At 37.5% G+C, this 18,338-nt stretch overlaps 1 protein-coding gene across 5 annotated transcripts in view; it reads right to left on the bottom strand.

Annotated features, from left to right (window-relative positions):
- The window catches only part of VRK1 (VRK serine/threonine kinase 1), a 35,696-nt gene extending 18,570 nt beyond the window's left edge, over positions 1–17,126 (bottom strand). The window contains exons 1-9 of one of the 5 annotated variants that reach the window (XM_066188765.1): positions 16,440–16,561; positions 15,884–16,001; positions 9,554–9,712; positions 8,035–8,090; positions 3,922–3,991; positions 3,441–3,528; positions 1,918–2,026; positions 1,683–1,775; positions 544–676 (exon numbers count right to left, since the gene is read on the bottom strand). In XM_066188765.1, the coding sequence (XP_066044862.1) occupies positions 544–676; positions 1,683–1,775; positions 1,918–2,026; positions 3,441–3,528; positions 3,922–3,991; positions 8,035–8,090; positions 9,554–9,707 (703 nt within the window). In that variant the 5' untranslated portion in view covers positions 9,708–9,712; positions 15,884–16,001; positions 16,440–16,561. Of the gene's footprint in view, positions 1–543; positions 677–1,682; positions 1,776–1,917; positions 2,027–3,440; positions 3,529–3,921; positions 3,992–8,034; positions 8,091–9,553; positions 9,713–12,810; positions 13,184–15,883; positions 16,002–16,439; positions 16,562–16,978 lie in introns of those variants that run through there. The other 4 variants (XM_066188767.1, XM_066188763.1, XM_066188766.1 and 1 more) reach the window with 4 other exon arrangements.
- Between the last annotated feature and the right edge of the window lie 1,212 nt (positions 17,127–18,338).

Below are 18,338 nucleotides of genomic sequence, written 5' to 3'. Positions count from 1 at the left end.
GCTATTTTTGCAGAAAGCACTCTAATGCTAATAAAGCAAAATTTAAGAATTAGGAAAATGAAGTTGATATTCACTATAAATCCTCAATGATTAATCAGACATAAACCTGTCCTTTACATATTCAACCTTCTCTCACTTCTTGCTTTTTGATGTCCAGCGAGTGTAGGCATAATTAATCAACTGAAGTTTGAGTTAAAATAAAAAATATTTTCACATTGATAACAGTAACTATTTTTCTCCTAAAACCAGGACCTATTGTTCTATGAAGATCTCCCAAGCACTATTCGATTTCTACTTGGTTAATAAAAAGTGACACATTGAACTTCTTATCTTTATAATTTAAGGAGCACTTAAGAAAGTTGCATTAAAAATACAATTAGTAAAAGTTAGTAAATAGAAGAAAAGTGCCAGCATAGCACATAAAGAAAAAGAATTTTTTTAGAATCAGAAACCTGGTTTGTTTATTTGCTGCACTGAGTTTTATTAAGTCTTACTTATAAAAAAGGATATACAAATGCCTGTTGCTGAATTTTACATCCTTACCCACACCCTTGTGTGCATCAATACTGGTATATTCAATAGTTCCATCATGGCACCTTTTAGGATCTTCTTTATATACTTTGTGAACTCCTTCAGGACAGTATCGATAGGCAAGTCCGTAATCCACCAAGTACACCTAGTAATTCCACAAAGCATTCCAAGGTTAAAGAACTATAAATACAAAACATACACAAATAATAAATGCAACTCCCAACCCTTCTCATAACTTCTTTGAAAGTATTAAGAACGGTGGGTTGTTCAACTCTGAATGATTCTCAGTACTTTTATTAATCTTAACACATATGATTTGAAAACAATGTCAGTTAGATTTTATTGTTTTCCATAAAGCAGTCTGATCTGGAAATCATTTCCTGCTGCTACAGAAGGCAAGTACAGTACAATAGTTATTATCAGTAAAATTAGATTAAGAAAAAAAACCCAAAAATCCCAAGTAACAAGCAAAACAAAAAGTAATGTCAATAGAGTTATAAATACAATCACTGTACTACCCTCCTTAAAGTCAGTTCACCCATTTGAACAATACTACATACTACTACTTCTCACTAACAACACAGTTACTTTAAGAGAACTGAAATTACTAATTATTTTACCTATTTCACAAGCTAAAACATTTGGGCAAGAACAAATACATAATTCGAAACCCTAATATGCATTGTTTGAATAGTAAAGAGAGTTAAAAATGCAGAAAAATGAAAGACTTCTGTAAATCAAGTGGAACAATCAACAGTTTAAAGACCAATTTTTCCAAGTAACAGAACACTTATCTGATGGACTTCTTGAACAAAGCAAAGAGGTAACAATGCAGACAGGCAAATATAATTTACCAGTGTGCTATATAATTTTAGGCTTCCACCTGCAAATACCTATTTCTGAGTCAAATTTTTTTTAATCCCAAGAATTTCTCTAGAATACTATTTAGACCAAACAGTCAATTGATAACTGTCCTGCAAAATGCATTAAAAAATTGTAGAACATTAACTAGATATAAATGTCAAGCAGAAATAATGTTACCATATACATTTTTAAAAATGAGCTTCTGCTAGATTTCACAGGTTCAAAGCACTTTCATTGTTGTCAAATAGAAGGTTTCAAACATGAGGAGTAAAATGCATTATAAATACCTGATTAGGGTTCTTGTAACTCAGAAGGAGGTTTGCGGCCTTGATGTCTCCATGCACATATTCATGCTCATGGACATACTCCAGAATATCAAGCTAACAAAACAGAAGTCATGTAAATGCAGTACCCAGGTCTGCCCACCAGAGGACCTGGACTCGGCACAAAAGTGGGACTGAACTGAGACATTTACACAGGGAAGACAGATTGAGAAAATAAAATGCATTTTTTCAAACTTACTATTCTCAGGCCTAATTGTAGCACAGTTTTATGGGAAAATTGCTTTGCATTCTCTTCATACATCTTCTGAAGATCTCTGCCAAATCGGTCCATTATCATAAATCGATAGCTAAATTCAAGGACAAAAAAAAAATAAAAAAGCCAAAAAACCAGCAAAGTTACTGAATCGTACTTAGGGAAAGTATTTAATCTGCATGTTAACTGTACTAACTAGTGATTGAATACATCCCTCTCAAAAGAAACTATGGGAAATACTTGAAATACAGCATTTTTTTAACACTGCACATGAATTCTTACCTTTTTTACATCAGTCACTCAAATTTTCATCCATCAAAAAAGAACTGCTCTTTATTCTAGTTATGCAATAAAATAACAAGTACTCACAGAGGAAAACATCCCTATTGTAACTCACTATTGGCAAAACTAAGGATCATCAACTTACAAAAATACATTTCTTAGTTTTTATAAATCGCTAAGTGATTTAACATGTTCACTTACACTATTCCTTTACTGAAATCTGTTGCAAACTTTTTTTGACCTACTGTTAAAAACAAAAACCTTTCACTTGGCAAGAGGTGTTCTGATACTCATTGCTATAGCCAAACTGGTTCTAGCACTATAAGAGTTCATACTGGCTATATTAAAGAAATTCATGCACTAAATGCTGAATGCAAAGTCACTTTTATTCGCAGGATAAAAAAAATTTACGTTTACTTTTGCTCTCCAAATGAATGCTGTTTTTACATTAGTTTTACAGTCGAGAACCTACTGGAACACTGATATTTCTGACATACTAAGACATCCATACCGATTGCCCTATGCAGTGAGCCACACAAAGCCTGACTTACTGTAAGCTGCCATAGAACTACTAAATCTCCCTCACAGCACAGATGTTCAGAGAATGGCCATTAGGAAATAAGGACAATTACATAAGCATTAACATTAAACACCAAGCAACAAAAACCTTTCCTGGCATGGAACAATAGTAAAAACTCTCCCTAAACTTAAAACAAATTTAACATGAGACCAGCAATTATTCTACCTAACAGATGAAACCAGGAAAAGCCCCGTCCCCAGGGAAAATAGAACAGATTTGAGAGAGCACTAATTCCTTAATACTTGTGAGTGAAAATGCTCTTTCAGTGCACACAACAAGGAAAACTTTAGTCATAATATTTCAGGACTTCTACATTAGAAATTGACTTTCTTTAATTAAAATATAAAAAGCTTGTAAGCCACATATATATAAACAGCATCGTTTTACAGCAATGTTCACAACAAATCAAGTCTCAGTTATAAAGACTAACAAACACAAATAGTAGTAACAAACAGAATACAGACAAAATGCATCTGTTTATATAGTCCCTAAACACACCCTTGCCATGCACATGAAAATTTGTAGCAGAAGTGAAAACCATGAAGATAAGCAGAAAATACACCTTATAAACTAACTTAGGCTAAAAGAGATAATGGTTGTTTGGATGAAATAAATTCCAATATATGTCAACAAAAGATATATTCACCTGTTTCCATTTCTTTCATGCAAGCCAGAACCCCAATATCTTGGCACACCTAAATATTTCAGTTTATGGGACTTAGTCCACTTCTGAACTGAAAATACAAATAAAGATAAGTTCATGAATTTGCATGAGTAGAGACTTACATAAAAAGGGAGTAGTCATATCACAGTTTCTGTGTACCTGTGAGCTGCTTATTTCATGGAAATGCATATGCAAAGTATACAGGATAGTTAATCACATATCCATTGTAGGGACAGAGATGCAACTCAAGTTTAAACTTAGAGAATACTACCAACAGAACTACAAAGCACTTCTTACCAAAACCCTCTAATTTACTATATATCTGAATTCAATTTCAATAATTTGAAAATAATTTTGAAAATTACCTAAAGAAATTCTCAAAGTTCAACCTTACTTTACTTCTACAGGCTCTGTTTTCATAAATGCTTGTAGTTCATTTAAAACATTTTAATAGACCGCTTACTTTCATCTGGCTTAGCAGCTCGCATGTAGAACTTTAACTCAGTAAAAAGAGGTCCATTCTGGCTGGGTTCCTTTAAGACAATTTAAAATTCATTAAAAATTGCTGTGTTAATGCCTAATAATTATTAAAAGCTGAAACATTCACCCTTTAAAAACATATTTTCCCTCAAATGCTCTACCTGATACTGATAAACTCAATAGAATATATTCATATTATAAAAGAGATTGAGCACTAAAAGCTATTTTTAGTATAAATGGCTTGACATTAAGGGTACCAAAAATACTGTCCCACAGCAGAAGACTAAAGAATAAAAAATTAACTGAAATGTATAGAAATATTAACAATTATTGGCAGAAGTTTAGCAGAGAACATTAAACAACATTATCTCAGATTCTCCAGATTAGAGCTGGATTGCATCAACTGTAGTAGCCTTTAGTGATTTTAAAATAACACCTGAAATGATTTAATGAAAAAATCTTAACAAAAATTCTTATTGAATATAAGACATTTTGTTCCCCTCATACATTAGTTGTCCAAGACAAAAAATAACAGAAGATTTCAAAATTTCTCAAAATTATAAGAACTACACCTATTTCAATTTTAGAGTCTACCTTGTATTTAATACATTTCAGTTCCACTTTCAACAGGCAAATCTATGGGAATCACATATTACAAGTAAAGTTCAAGAGAGAAATTCCTATTAAAAAATTTGAAATACTGCAAGAACACCAGATGAGGAAGTATCTCGATTTTACATTTCTAGAACTTGGTAAAGAAAAAAGAAAAAAAAATTATCTCAATTCTTGTAAATTTTGAGTAATTGATTTCAAGATGAGCTTAAGCAATATATTTTTGTCTAGTTACTCATATATATCCGAATTCATTCTACCTCTCTGACAATACCTGTTTTGGAATATCCTACACTTAAAAAGTAATAAAACGTATGCAATTACTGCAAAGAAACTCAAGAATAATACAATCACATGGCATTAGGTACATATCTATCTTAAACGGGTTTAATGTTAACTTTTAAATGCAGATGTAGTAGTGATCCAGAAATTGCTGCAGGCCAGAGTGCAGCCCTGAGTTCAGGGAGGCTCCCTGCTGCCTCTCCCCGGGGCGACGCAGAGCTCGGGGCGCCCCTGGCCGCGGGCGATGCTGTGCGGGCTCCAAGGCCCGACTGGGACACGGGACATGCCAGGGGCAGACACCTCCAGCCTGGGCACCACTCCCAGGCCTGGACACTTGATTACAAACCCACTGCCTGTCTCCACCTCACTATCTCCAGCAGCACTGCCCTGATAAACAATGGAGCCAAGACAGCTCTCTGGCCTCTCCTTGTGAGGAGGAACCAGAAAAAAAACTCAAAACCAAACACAGACCAACTGATCGACACACACAGACTTTGGTACCTGCACATTTACTTTCACAGTTAGTTTAATTATCCACAATGAACAACAAATTAGCAATACAGAGATTATATATGCAAAGGAGAAGGGTTAAAATTTTCATTTAATTTACATAGACTTGAACAACGTTGTTTTCCTACTGAAACACGGCAAAAAAAGGTGGGTGTTAAAAATTCTTACAGTATTTATCCATAAATAAATTATTCCACAAAAATTTATGTCTCAGTGCTGAAAATGTGTATCTTTCTCTGGTCAGAAAGAAAAATCTGCTATCTTTTCATACTTAGAGAATGGATAAATGATTTTACTATAAACCAGATCTTCATGTTGACTATGAAGGTGTTTTCCCACAATACCATCAATTCTACCTACAGATAAATAAATGTATGATGCTAAAAAAGCTTACACAGCATCCAATATCTGCCATAATCGTCCATAAGGAGTGCAAACACAAAATTCTACAGCTTTATGCTCAGGGTCATTCTAAATACATGACTTATAAAACTGAAATTAAAGTCTTATTCCAAAAGATAACATAATGAAAGATTATAAAGTACATGTCAAAACCCAACAAACTTCAAGTAGTGTTTTAAGAATTCTGATCTTTTTCAGTCAGCAATGTAATGATGTGTAATTAAACCCTACATCCACTCCTGAACAATGACATCTGAAAGGTCCACATGTTCAAAAGCATTTCTTTTTTTAATAAAAACTGTGATTCATTTCAGACTGCTCAGACATCAATACTATGAGGATATGTCAAAGACAGCCAATTTCCATCCTGCTTTAATAGCTTAATTTGAAGAACATTATTATAGAAGCACATATTTTGTTAAACACTAATAATTGTTCAAAGCTGTTAACCACTTTGCTTCAGCTGATGGAAAAACTAGAATCCACCCAGGCATCAGAAAATGGGCTCTTATCCATAGTTGCGTTTTACCAGACAGTAGAGGCATAATATGTTATGGGTCATTTGTGAGGCTAGCACAAGGACTGGGGCTACTCTTTATTGCCATAAAGACAAAATTATGAAAGTCAAATTAAAAGTGAGTAGTCATCCGGGATATTAGCAATGGAGGTATTTACAAAATGCTGCAACAAAGTGAATCTAGCATAGGAGCAACCCAAAAGTTGGGGCAACTCTTTATAATAAGAGCCCAAAGTGGAGAGAAGATGGACATGTTCCAAACTCAGCAAAAGAGGGTGACAGCAATTACACACAGCATAAAGTAATGCATATCTGATGGTTCTCCCAGCAAGTCAAACCAGATTCTTCCATGACAGTTAAATGGTGCTCTGCTTCCTGCTCAGTCCAAACTCAGCAGGAGCCAGTAATTAAAGCCACTGCCTCTCCCAGGCAAGCCACTGCTGTTATCTGCCTCTAAAACAGATGCACAGTGGACACCCCCACCCTCAAGAGGACAGGCTGAACACAGTAACACAGGTTGCCACGATAAAACTGCAGGCTGGGGCTCCTACTCTGTCTGGAATTCCTGCCCACAAACACCTAAGACAGCAGCAGCAGGTTGATGTTGAAAGTGTGGCAGTCTGACATTTGCTTAGCAAGCACTGCTTTTTCCAGCAAGGGACAATATTTCAGAGAGAGGGTCATCACAAACTGTACCTTGGGGTTCTGAACAGGATCAAAACCAGTATTCTAGAATTTCTCTTTAGTCAGCAGATGTAAATACCAAGATTAAAGGCACATACTAACCAAAATGTATTTTACTCTAATTTAACCTAACCTTATAGTTTCAGGAATAGATGTTAAAAGCACTTAAGTGGTTGCCTACTGCAGCAAGGCATTTCAGTATCATCATATAGTTTAATAAATAAAATGTTTAAAAAGTGCAATTCTGAACTGCACTAAAAAACTAATCTTTTGCATTATGAAGTTCTTGCACAGTTTTCTGGTATTTACTTTTATTGCAGCAACAGAAGTGCCACCAAGAAAATGAAGGGTCTGGCTCTACTATGACTCTTCCCATATTCCCTGTTTTTTTACTAAGACTTTGTAAGATCTTACCTGATCTACACAAAATACTCTGGCAAAATTTTAGAGAAAACTTTAAACCTTAGGAAGAGAAATGGCAAATCCAAGTAAATAACTCTTTTTTTAGACTAAAACCGTAAGAAAATTTCAAGTAATAAGAAGAATTTGCTGATTTGCTACAATGGGCTAAAAATGAGCTATCAACAATGCTTTTGCTTCTCTCTAATCATTAATAATTAGGTCAATGTTATTTTAGTTCAATAGAAATTAGAACATGTATGTGGCTTATAAAAAAACATTTAAAGAACTTTGTGAAGACCTCAGGAATTAGTTTTGCTGTTTCTAGTCAGGAGTTTATCAACATCCAGTGGTGAGCAACAGTTCACAGAGACTCACTGCTGAATCACAGAAATTCTCCAAAAGCTAGACAGATTTCATTTGTTTGGTCATATCTGCGCCGTTTTAGGAACCAATTGAAATAGAATTTGATCCATTTTGTGGATCTTTTTCAACTCCACTGATGTTCCATTACGATGTTCCTCATACACAGGAGTCCCAATTCTCAGCAGCATCCCTCTGTATCCCCACACTTTTATTTTAAACGGCACTTTGCAATTGCATTATTTTCAGAAGATGTTTTAAATTACACATTCTATTCTAGAACAAATATTTTCAACTTGTGAAGTAAAGATTCAAATGCTCCCTTACCACTTTCGCAACGTAAGGGGCATCACTGCCAACCGACTTTGAAGAATTAACATCAGCTGTTAAAAAGAAAGCTTTTATTAGTAGTAGTAGTAGGAGAGGGAACTGTCACACAGCATAAACTCACTTTTGTTATGCAGGATGGACAAACATACAACAGAGTAACTAGGTGCTGACAGAACATAGACCAGTGCCTGAGCCTTTGGTAAGAGAATCAGACTGTAAGTGAAGGCCACTGTATACAGATATTCCATTCTTGCATTCTCCCTTCTGTCTGAGGAGTACAGACAGTTTACTAAATGAAGGTGTTCTTTTTCCTTTTATCCAGTAACTTTGGCCTATTCAATAGTGTTTCTTTTGCTTTCTAGGACTATCATAAACATACACATTTGTAGACATAAAGAAGAAAAATAAATTCTATGTTGCCATGCCATGTTTCCAAAAGTGACCTTCTGTTGCTACTAAGTTGTTGGTATTTGTGACAGAAGATACAGATATGAAGAACATCAAGTGAGGCAAGTACAAAGTAGAGGAAGAATCAGGGTCACAGCTTTGTGCAAATGATGGGGAAGCAGAGAGCAAGCTTTGGCTTGAACAAAGCAGGAATTCGAATGAGTTGGAACTCCAGTAAATTTAGTAGCTCATTGAGTGAGGCTGAGTAAGAAGTTGAAAGCTTCTTTGGCAAAAAGCCACCCACTGGTCCTGTTTTTCTCCTTAACCCACTTATGCTGCAGTCTGTTCATTTTAAAAGCAGGACAGATTTTTTTCCTGTTTTCCAACTCAGTATGAATCCAGCACAACCTTTTCTCCAAGATGAGGAAGACTATATTATAATGATCACATTAACTTTCTTCCCTTCAGAATTGTTTGAAAAATGACTAGGGGCAAGGAGGCAGAGAAGTCTCAAGACCTCTCATCTGTTCATTTGTCCAAGTAAAAAAGATACTAAGTATGGAACCCTATTTCACTTTAAGTTTTCTTTGTAACAAAATTGCAAAACAAGACCTCAACTGAGGCTTTAAAGGTAAAGTTCAACATTTTGATTTGGTTTTAGCATTGGTTACATTTTAAAAAGTGTATATAAAAAAATGTATATTAAAAAAAGTTCACAAGGGAATGAAAAAACAAAAGCAATACCAAAGTCAAAACCAGTCCAAGTACTGGCTGACCAGCTGCCTCCAGATGATATGCACTGAGTTTCAGTTCAGAATTCATCATTATAAAGACACTCCTGAAAAATCCAGTCTTTCAACCAGACCAAAATTCAAATATTTTTAATAAAGATTTTGATTTTTAAAAAGAATAAACTACCACTGGATACTCATAAAACTAGTGCTTAAAATGACCATTTGTCTATTTCTGTCATTTTTTTCCAACACCATGACTCAAGTTAAGGTTCTAGTAGAAAAGATCACATTAAGACACTTCACATATTTAACTTAGGGTCAACTTTTCTTTGTTTTGAATAGGCATAAACATTTACTCTCCATTTTAAAGAATTACCAAAGATAGCTACACTTACCAAGGTACAGGCGTCCAAAGCCTCCCTGCCCTATAGGGACACCTAATTTCCATTCTTTTCTTGATGTATCTGCTAGAACCTCCCCCAGACCAAACACTTCCGCAAGTTTTCTTTTTGCAGGGGCTCTTTTTCCGGCTGTTTTCTTATTTGGCATTTTCCCTAGAGAAAATAGCGGAAAGAAAATGAGAGAAACGAATAATAATAAAAAAAAAATAGCATACATGTTGATCCAATTTATTTTACATAGAAATCTGTTAGAAACAAAAAAGAATGGATTAAGTCATAATTTGTTACTACAGAGATACTTGAAAAGAAATGTAGTAAGCAGCTTCATTGGCACGAATTAAAAGTGAGAAACAACTAATTTTTCCAGGCATCACAAAAAAATTTGACAGCAAAAATCTTCAGAAGAGAAACTTATTACAAGACCTTGCATAATACATGCTCAAAACAAATCTCAGAATCTACCACATTCAATCAATCACAACCAATCACAGGTCTAAACTTAGAAAAAAGTAAACTTATGAAATAAAGCTCATTAGTTTTCCTAGAGTTAAACTTGCAAATTGAAAAACTGCAAGTCTTCAGCAGTAATATGAGGAATTCCTCTTCTGTGTAATTAAAAAAAAAAAAAAAAAAAAAAAAAAAAAAAAAAAAGAGTCAAACCGTTTTATTTTTTTCTCCTATATAACTGCAAGCAAGAAAAAATGAAAGTCTGAGTATTTTTTACAGGGCAACATTGAGTAGGTCACCACAAAAACTAATCCATAACTACCTACTTTGAGATCCCAAGTGTGAAAGTATTACTGTTGCCTTCTCATAACCCCAGGTTTCAGATAAGCAATATTTCCAGAAATAACATAAGAGCCCACTGGAATATGCCTCTTTCTGCAGCATAGAATCATAGAATGGTGTGAATTGCAAAGGACTTTTTCAATGTCATCCAGTCCTTCTGCAATAAGCAGGGGCATCTTCAATCAGATGAAGTTGCTCAGAGCCCCATCCAATCTGAACTTGAATGTTTCCAGGTATGAGGCATCCACCACCTCCCTGGGCAACCTCTTCTACTTTTTCACCAGACTCATTGTAAAAATTTCTAACTTCTGTCTATTCCAAATATACCCTTTTTCAGCTGAAAACCATTACCCCTTGTCCCATCACAAGAAGCCCTGCTAAAAAGTTTGTCCCCATCTTTCTTACAGGCCCCCAGCAAGTACTGAAAGGCTGCAAAAATGTCTCCCTGGAGACTTCTCTTCTCTGGGTGAAAAATCCCAATTCTCCCAGCCTCTCATAGTAGAAGTGCTCAATCCCTCTAATCATTTTTATGTTCCTCCTCTGGAGCGGCTCCAACAGGTCCCTGTCCTTCCTGTGCTGAGAAGCCCAGAGCTGGATGAAGTGCTCCAGGTGGATCCCACTAGAGCAGAGCAGGCAGGCACAATCCCCCGCCTTGCCCTGCTGCCCACACTGCTATGGACGCAGCCCAGGACACTATTGATTTTCTGAAGTGCTTGATGGCTCCTGTACAGCTTCTCATCCACCATCACCTCCAAATCCTTCTTGGCAGACGGCCTCATTTTGAGCAAGTAAATCTTTTGAGGTTTTAGTAGAGTCAGACTTTGCTGCACTCGAAGAAATTACTGAATATGTAGCCATGACACAGCAAAGACTACACTGGGTCTCTTTACATGAAAGGTCTTTATAAATTCTTTTACAAAAACCTGATCTTTTCCTCTACCTTATGAAGATAAATGTCATATAAACAAGTCACATTAATTTTCTAGAAGATACCATTCTCACTGGTGGGATTTTATTATTTTGCTGGAAGGAAGAAGCAATATTAATACACAATTTGGGAAGTTTCTGAATAGCAAAATAACTTTTTCCTATTTGTCCAGCAACTCAGTACAATAACCCTAAGCCAAACTCAGTTATTTAGCATCAGTTTTCCTCTTTCATTTCTAATGTTCCTCTAGGATTTCTTCTAATTTCCCAAACAGAAAACTGCATAACTGCAACAATTGTTCCAAAAGCACTCCCTCTCTACAATACTTTTCTGACTGGGTATCTACAAGTTTTCTTCCTCAAATGATGTTTGTCACCCAACCAGCATCTGAAGAGAGAATTCACTTCTCTACTTAGTAAAGGCAAGAATAATTGTCAAGCTGCCTGAAAATGTTGTTCTGTCCACTAATGGTCCAGTATACATAGCTGTGATTGAGCAAACCCCTCTAAGTGGAATGAGACAGAATAAAGCCCAACAGGGGATAAAACACTCAGTAGAGATGGAGAATGGTGATGTGCCCGAGGAGCTCTGGCAAAAATGGAAAGGAACTCCCAGGAGCTCAACACAAAGGGTGCCAATGGGTGGCCTTTGTTTTAGGAAAACAGCTAAATGATAGCTGAGTGGAGCTCAGAATTGCTAACTGGATCAAATGGAGGTGTAAATGTCTCCCCAAATTAGCCAGGCCAGCTTGGGGGCAGTGAACAGGAGGCTGAGTCCAACACAAGCATGCAAAAACTAAATAAGTAGCAAAATAACTTTGAAGAGGCCAATGGGCTTGGGCTGGTTGCATTCCAGATATTCCTTCCCAGTAGCTGGGGACACCAGCATCGTGACAGTGAACATACTACAGAGACCAGTAATGAGAATCACACCAGTACCATGACTGAATTGTGCATTGTAATTGCTCTATTTTGCCAAGTGTAACTTACAATTGTATTGTTTTCAGTAAATATAAAATATCACTCTCCTAAATCAGAAATATCACATAGCATCAACTATCTTCAAAGAAGTAAATTTGATACTAAATATTAAGTCCTTTATACATGGAACATCTAAAAGAACCTAGTCAGATGGTAATGGACTCCGGCAGCAAGCAGCCTCCAGACACCACAGTCACCCAATACATGCATAAATACAGAAAAGAAGGTGCATCATTCCAGACCAAAGCTGTTCTTTTTTAGGGTCCTTGTTAATTTGAGAAGTATCTTTATGTCATGGAATCACATCTGAATACCTGCTGAATATAGTACTTATATCTAAATGAGTAACTTCAACAAAACTTCTATGAAATACTCACATCACAGGAAGATACTGGTATTTATCAATACCTATATTGCACGAGCTTCCTCATTACCACAAAACAGGATGTTTTAATTCTGCATTACTTTTCCATATTTCCACTTCAATACAGTAACATTCTTCCCTACTATCAAGACACATCTTACACATACATTTTAAGACTAGCTTTACTCACATCATTATCCACAGTGTCTTCAAGAAACTCTTTTTACATCCCTTTGTCTTTCTTTTTTTTTTTTTTAATCTTCAAGGTGACACATAGCTTACTGTCTTGGAGGAAGATCCTTCCTCCAGATTTTCTACAGGAGAAAAATGAGACTTTCAAGCACCAAAGACAATTCCAGTCAGCTCAGATAAGACCACAGCAATGAGAAAGCAATGGTGTCAAAGTGTCAGAAGGAACAGAGCTCCGTGTTGATTTCACTTACAAGAGCAGGCCAGAAAGATCACTGCAGACCTTTAAGCAGCTTCACAGGACATCTAAGTCAGGAAATGGATTAAAATAAATGGCAGACTGAAATTATTAGAAGTGCTAAAGAAATAAACCAGAAGTTTGGAGCCCCAAAGCTGACTCAGATAAGGCAAGAAAGTGCAAAAATCAGCAGCACTGCCCAGTGACTCAGATGTGGGACAAGATCACACACACTAAAGGATCTAAAGGATACCAAAACCTATCTAAAATGAGCATACTTGTCCTCAAGCAAAGAAACAACTTATTGTCAATATAAGAACCATGCAGAGGGCTTGAAGGGCTGCAGCCCCTTGATCTCTGAGTTATCACAAGTAATTTGGGCAAGACTTGGACAGATACACTTGGGTGCTCGAATGCTGGACAGATTGTTGCCCATAAAAGAAAAAATTTTAGCTTCTCTTTCAATAAGGCCAGCAAGCCTGTGAAACAAACCTATTGATACACTGCACATCTTTGACATTCACAGTGAGACTCTTGATAGCAGCCTTGCTTAAAAAGGAATTAAATTTACTTAAAATAGCTCCTCGAGAGTATCAAAGAAGAGCTGGTGCTTCCTCTTCTTCCACACCCCCACTTATTTTGTTTAACATGGTCAATAATTGTATGCCTGAAGGTATTTATTTTAAAAAAAAATTGTTAATGACAACTTCTCTTTATCCATAAAAGCAAAAATTTCAAAATGGACATAAGTTTGAACGTCCCCAGCTGGGAACCCTGCCCTTAACAAATACACTAGATACACATACATGGTTTCTTGGCTGTCTGTATTCATACCCATCTGTTCACATGGCACTGTGCCTACTTACAAGTTGGTCAAACTATCAGCGGGCCATAGGTGCCAAACACGGATCGCTTGCAATGGGCAGCATGCACAAAACTAAGCGCTCGCTCTCTTGCAAAAAAAGCTGTTACCCAAGGAAATATTGAAGCAATGGCTGCACATGCTTTCACATTTATTTGGGTAAATCCATTCAAGTATCTTTTGTTGACTGAAACCAAAGACACCTGGACACAGCAGAAATTTACTATGTGAAAAGATAGAACTAGGAAAAAAAAAAGATAAAAAATTGAAAAAAAGACAGTTAAAATTTAGTGCAAATTCTATCATTCTATATGCTTTTCAAACCATAATACAGTAAACACAAGGGGTTTGTCAGGAAACTTATGCACCAACAAACTTGACATAGAGCTGTCAATGCACAACTGGAATAAAGCCATCTAATTCTCCCTAAAATCACCTTTAAATATTCACCAACACCATCCCACCAAAAAGAAAAAAAAAACCCTGAAACTTTCCTCTCAATACTTCTTCCCATCAACAAAAGGAATATTTTCTATCCACAGGTATTGTGAAGTTTAATTCATTAGTTCCTGCAATCATGCTAAAGTCCTTGGAAAGAGTGCCATGGATGTCAAGTACTGTACTATCATTCAAGTGTCAGACCTGACCCTACTTAGCTAAGGTGCCTGACAAGAACAATTTTCAAGGTGCATGACTGTAAACAGCAGCATTTTATGTCGCTACAATGTGCTCAAAACAAAGATTTTCCTACTAAGAAGTATGAATAACAGAAGTCTATTTGTCTAAACTCTCTCCAGAAGCCTCTTAGTATGACAAAGGCTTCTACCTAATAAAACATCTTGGAAGAAACAGAATACACAGTACTTGAGATAGCACTGTTGATGCAAAATTGTCGGCATATCAGTGGTGTTATCTTTACAAATGTTGTCTGCTATGGCTGCTACTTAAGGAATACTTGAACTCTTAGGATAAATATGAATAGCCACTTCTCAATTCTTGCTGTCATTCATCATCAACAAAACTCTGAAATGAATACAAAACAAATTTATTTTGAAGGAATTTCTGTTGCGTGTTAAGTCAAACTGGTTACTTCCTGAACTTCCTCTTTTATTCTCTGGAAACTGTAATTTTTACAGTTGTTTATCCTAGCAGGATGTATTTTCATTGTCAACCCAGAGAAGGCATGCTGGCGACCTGTGCTCCTAGATGAGCAGGTAGTTCCAGCAAGACCTGAAATCTATATATATAATTAAAACTTGTTCTTTAGTCAAAGCAAGAAATCCACATCTGCCTGAAAAAAAAATAAGGAGAAAACAAAACTAAATTTTTGCTCAAGCAGTGGGGAAGAAAGAACATGACACTTAAAAACTCCTGAAAACTGTAGAGCTGCTTCATGGGAGGGACCACACAAAAAACAACTGATGCGTCATTGACGTGTTACACTGAGTGAGGTAGATGGTGAACAAAGATTTTCTTGTATAAATCAAGACATTCTGTGACTGGTTGATCATTGTCTGTGAAAACGTCTCCAATCTAAGATCCTGATTAAGATACAGACAGTTAATGGCTATTATGGAAGAAGAGGCACTAAGGTTCTCTCGCAAGAAATTAAAAAAAAAAAAAATTCTTTTTAGACAAAATGAATAAATGCCATTAGTGGACCAAAATTACTGAGATATATGTAACACAACAGCACCACAGTGGACCAAGGAAATGACCTTTTTCTATTTTTGCTAAACCAACCAAGATGACTTAATATTTCAGAATGCAGCAGAGGTAGGAAACAGCCATTTACAAGAGGAATTAATGTGTTACTAATTTTAAACTGCTTTCTCAAGAATACATTACCTTTTTAAAGTTTCTTTTAAGGTTATTTAAGGTTCTCCTGAAAAATCTTAATCATGCCTCAGTTATTGCAATAAAAAACCAGTGAGCACTGTAAGGCACCAAATCATGTTACTGCAAATCACTCACCTCTCCACCAACTGCAAACGCCTGATACACGTGAGTGAGAAACTTCAAGGCTTTTTGATAATTTAGCACACTGTATAAAAACCAGCAGCTCTGAAGTTCACCAGGAATCCCACCTCACCTGGGGATTACCCCCAAGAATTCAGTGGACAGCTTATTCCCACAAACGAAGGCACAAGCCCTTTGACACAACAAAGCTTCACAACAGCTTTTGTATTTTACTTAGCCATAAAAGGGGTCCATGAATTCCCTATAAATTAATAAAATCCTTAGTTCTAAGAGTACAAATTAAAAGCCAAAGAGAACAAGAGAGTTCACCCTGTCTGAGACTGTTTAAGTCTTAAAAAAGGAAGTCAATTAGCAAGAAACAGGAAGAAAAACAACAACGAATGACAGAATCCAGCTTAGCCGAATTCTTACACACCAGGCCTCTCCTGATCCTAAAATTGCAGATTTTTGTGATTTTTAGGCCTGTGCTAAAAAAAAAAAAAAAAAAAAAAAAAAAAAATTACTTTAAAACAAAAGTCAGGAACGCCTCCCAGCCGAGGTGATGCCACACCTGAGACAATCCTGAAGGTGACGAACCTCTAAAGCGGAACAGAGCATTGCTTTTACACAGCCTCCTCCACCTAGCCTTAGTGCCAAAACAAAACAAAACAAAACAAAACAAAACAAAACAAAAAAAAAAAAAAAAAAAAAAAAAAAAAAAAAAAACAGGAAAACACGTTGGGCCGCTGCCACCGAAGGCAGCTTTAGAGCCCACAGCCCGGGAAGGCGGGGAGCGGCCCCAGACGTCAAGGGTGAAAGTGAGGGAGCGCCGCCCCACCTGCCCCGTTCTCTCCCGCCCTTGTCGGCCCAGGGGACGCCTCCGGGTCACGGCTTGAGCCGGGACGGGGAAGGCAAGGCGCCTTCCCTGCCCTTGGGAAGGAACAAGGCTCGGGCCGGCTCCGGCGGAACCACCGGCCTCCTCCGCGAGGGAAGCGGGGAAAACCGCCCGCAAACCCCCAGAAGGGCCGGAAACCCTCGGCACGGCGAAGCGGATGCGAAACAGTACCCCAAAACTCGCCTCTTAAAAAAAAAAACCCCAAACAATTGCACCGCAGAGGCAGCCGCTGGCTCCAAGTACCTCCTGCGCGAGCGGGCCCGGCACCGCTCCTTCCTCCCGGTCCGAAATTCCCGCACTGCCCGCGGCCCCAGGCGGCCCGCCCGCCCCGGCGCCACCTCCCAGCATCGCCAGCGCCCATTGGTCCGCCGAGAGCGGCCGGCTGCCTCCGCCCCGCCCTGGTCGCGATGCCTGCTGGGAAGAGTAGTCCGCGGCCGCAGCAAGTGGCAGCAGGAGGGGCCGACATGAACTACACTTCCCAACAGGCACCGCGGCCCGAGGTGGGCCAAGATCTGAAGTCTTTTCCAGTCATGGAGTCGATTGGGTTGGGGAAGATCTGTGAGACCCATGTCCACCTCTGAACCGTGATCAAGTGCCACATCCGCACGTTTGTGGAACATTTCCAGGAGTGGTGAATCCACCACTGCCCTGAGCAGCCTCTTCTAGTGCTTCAAAGCTGTTTTCAGTGAAAAAAATTTGAGAGTTACAGGAAGCCTTGGTTTCTTATGCTGTAGTAAGTTTGGGAAGGCTTTGTCAAGCTGATAGCACAGAATCAGTTAGGTTAGAAAAGATCATCGAATCCAGCCTGTGACCGAACACTACCAGGTGAACTAGACCAGGGCACTAAGTGCCGTGTTCAGCCTTTCCTTAAACAGCTCCGGAACAGGGATTCTTCCTCCTTCCATTGTCAACTGTCCGCACATCCGCACCTGATCATGCCAAGCTGCGAAGTGAGAGAGAGGTGCAGAGGATGAAAGACATGGCAAACCAGGGAATTTAGGGGCTGAGGCAGAAAAATAAAAAGAAAATTATTTTATTTTGTTAATTTACTGGGTGTTTCAACCATTTAAAAAGGCGTTGTGATTTCACGGCCACCGTCTTCATATGCTCCGGTTTTAGAACAGCTTCAATCAAAGAACCATCATTCTGTAGCATGCTCATCATGACAGTACTTACATAGATTTCCTTGGCCACCCGGGCTACATTAAGAATAATCGAAATGTATTTTTGAAATACTAGGTACTGCTAGAGATGTTCAAGAATCTGAACTGTTCAAAATGTTCTAGGATATTACTTTTCATAAGAAAGACCAGACATATGTTTGAACTAAGTGAAGAACACTACTAGGCGTGATAGCATTTCACTTGCAGTTCCATCCTCTTTAGAATTGAATTACTGGGATCATGAAGCCATTTTAAGATGCTGATAGAGAAAATTAAATGAGAAATTTAATAACTATTCCACTTATACATATAAATCACATTTGAATTTAATAGAATGTAGTACTCAAGTTCCAAAGTAAATTATGTTCTTCACATTATGTTCTTCCAAAAATTGTAGAATTAAATGTCTTAT

This window comes from Chamaea fasciata, unplaced genomic scaffold, assembly GCF_029207755.1.
Source record: "Chamaea fasciata isolate MVZ Bird 193981 ecotype frontalis unplaced genomic scaffold, bChaFas1.0.hap1 SCAF_7, whole genome shotgun sequence".
NCBI lineage: Eukaryota > Metazoa > Chordata > Aves > Passeriformes > Sylviidae > Chamaea > Chamaea fasciata.
This window is presented reverse-complemented; position numbering and strand designations above follow the sequence as displayed.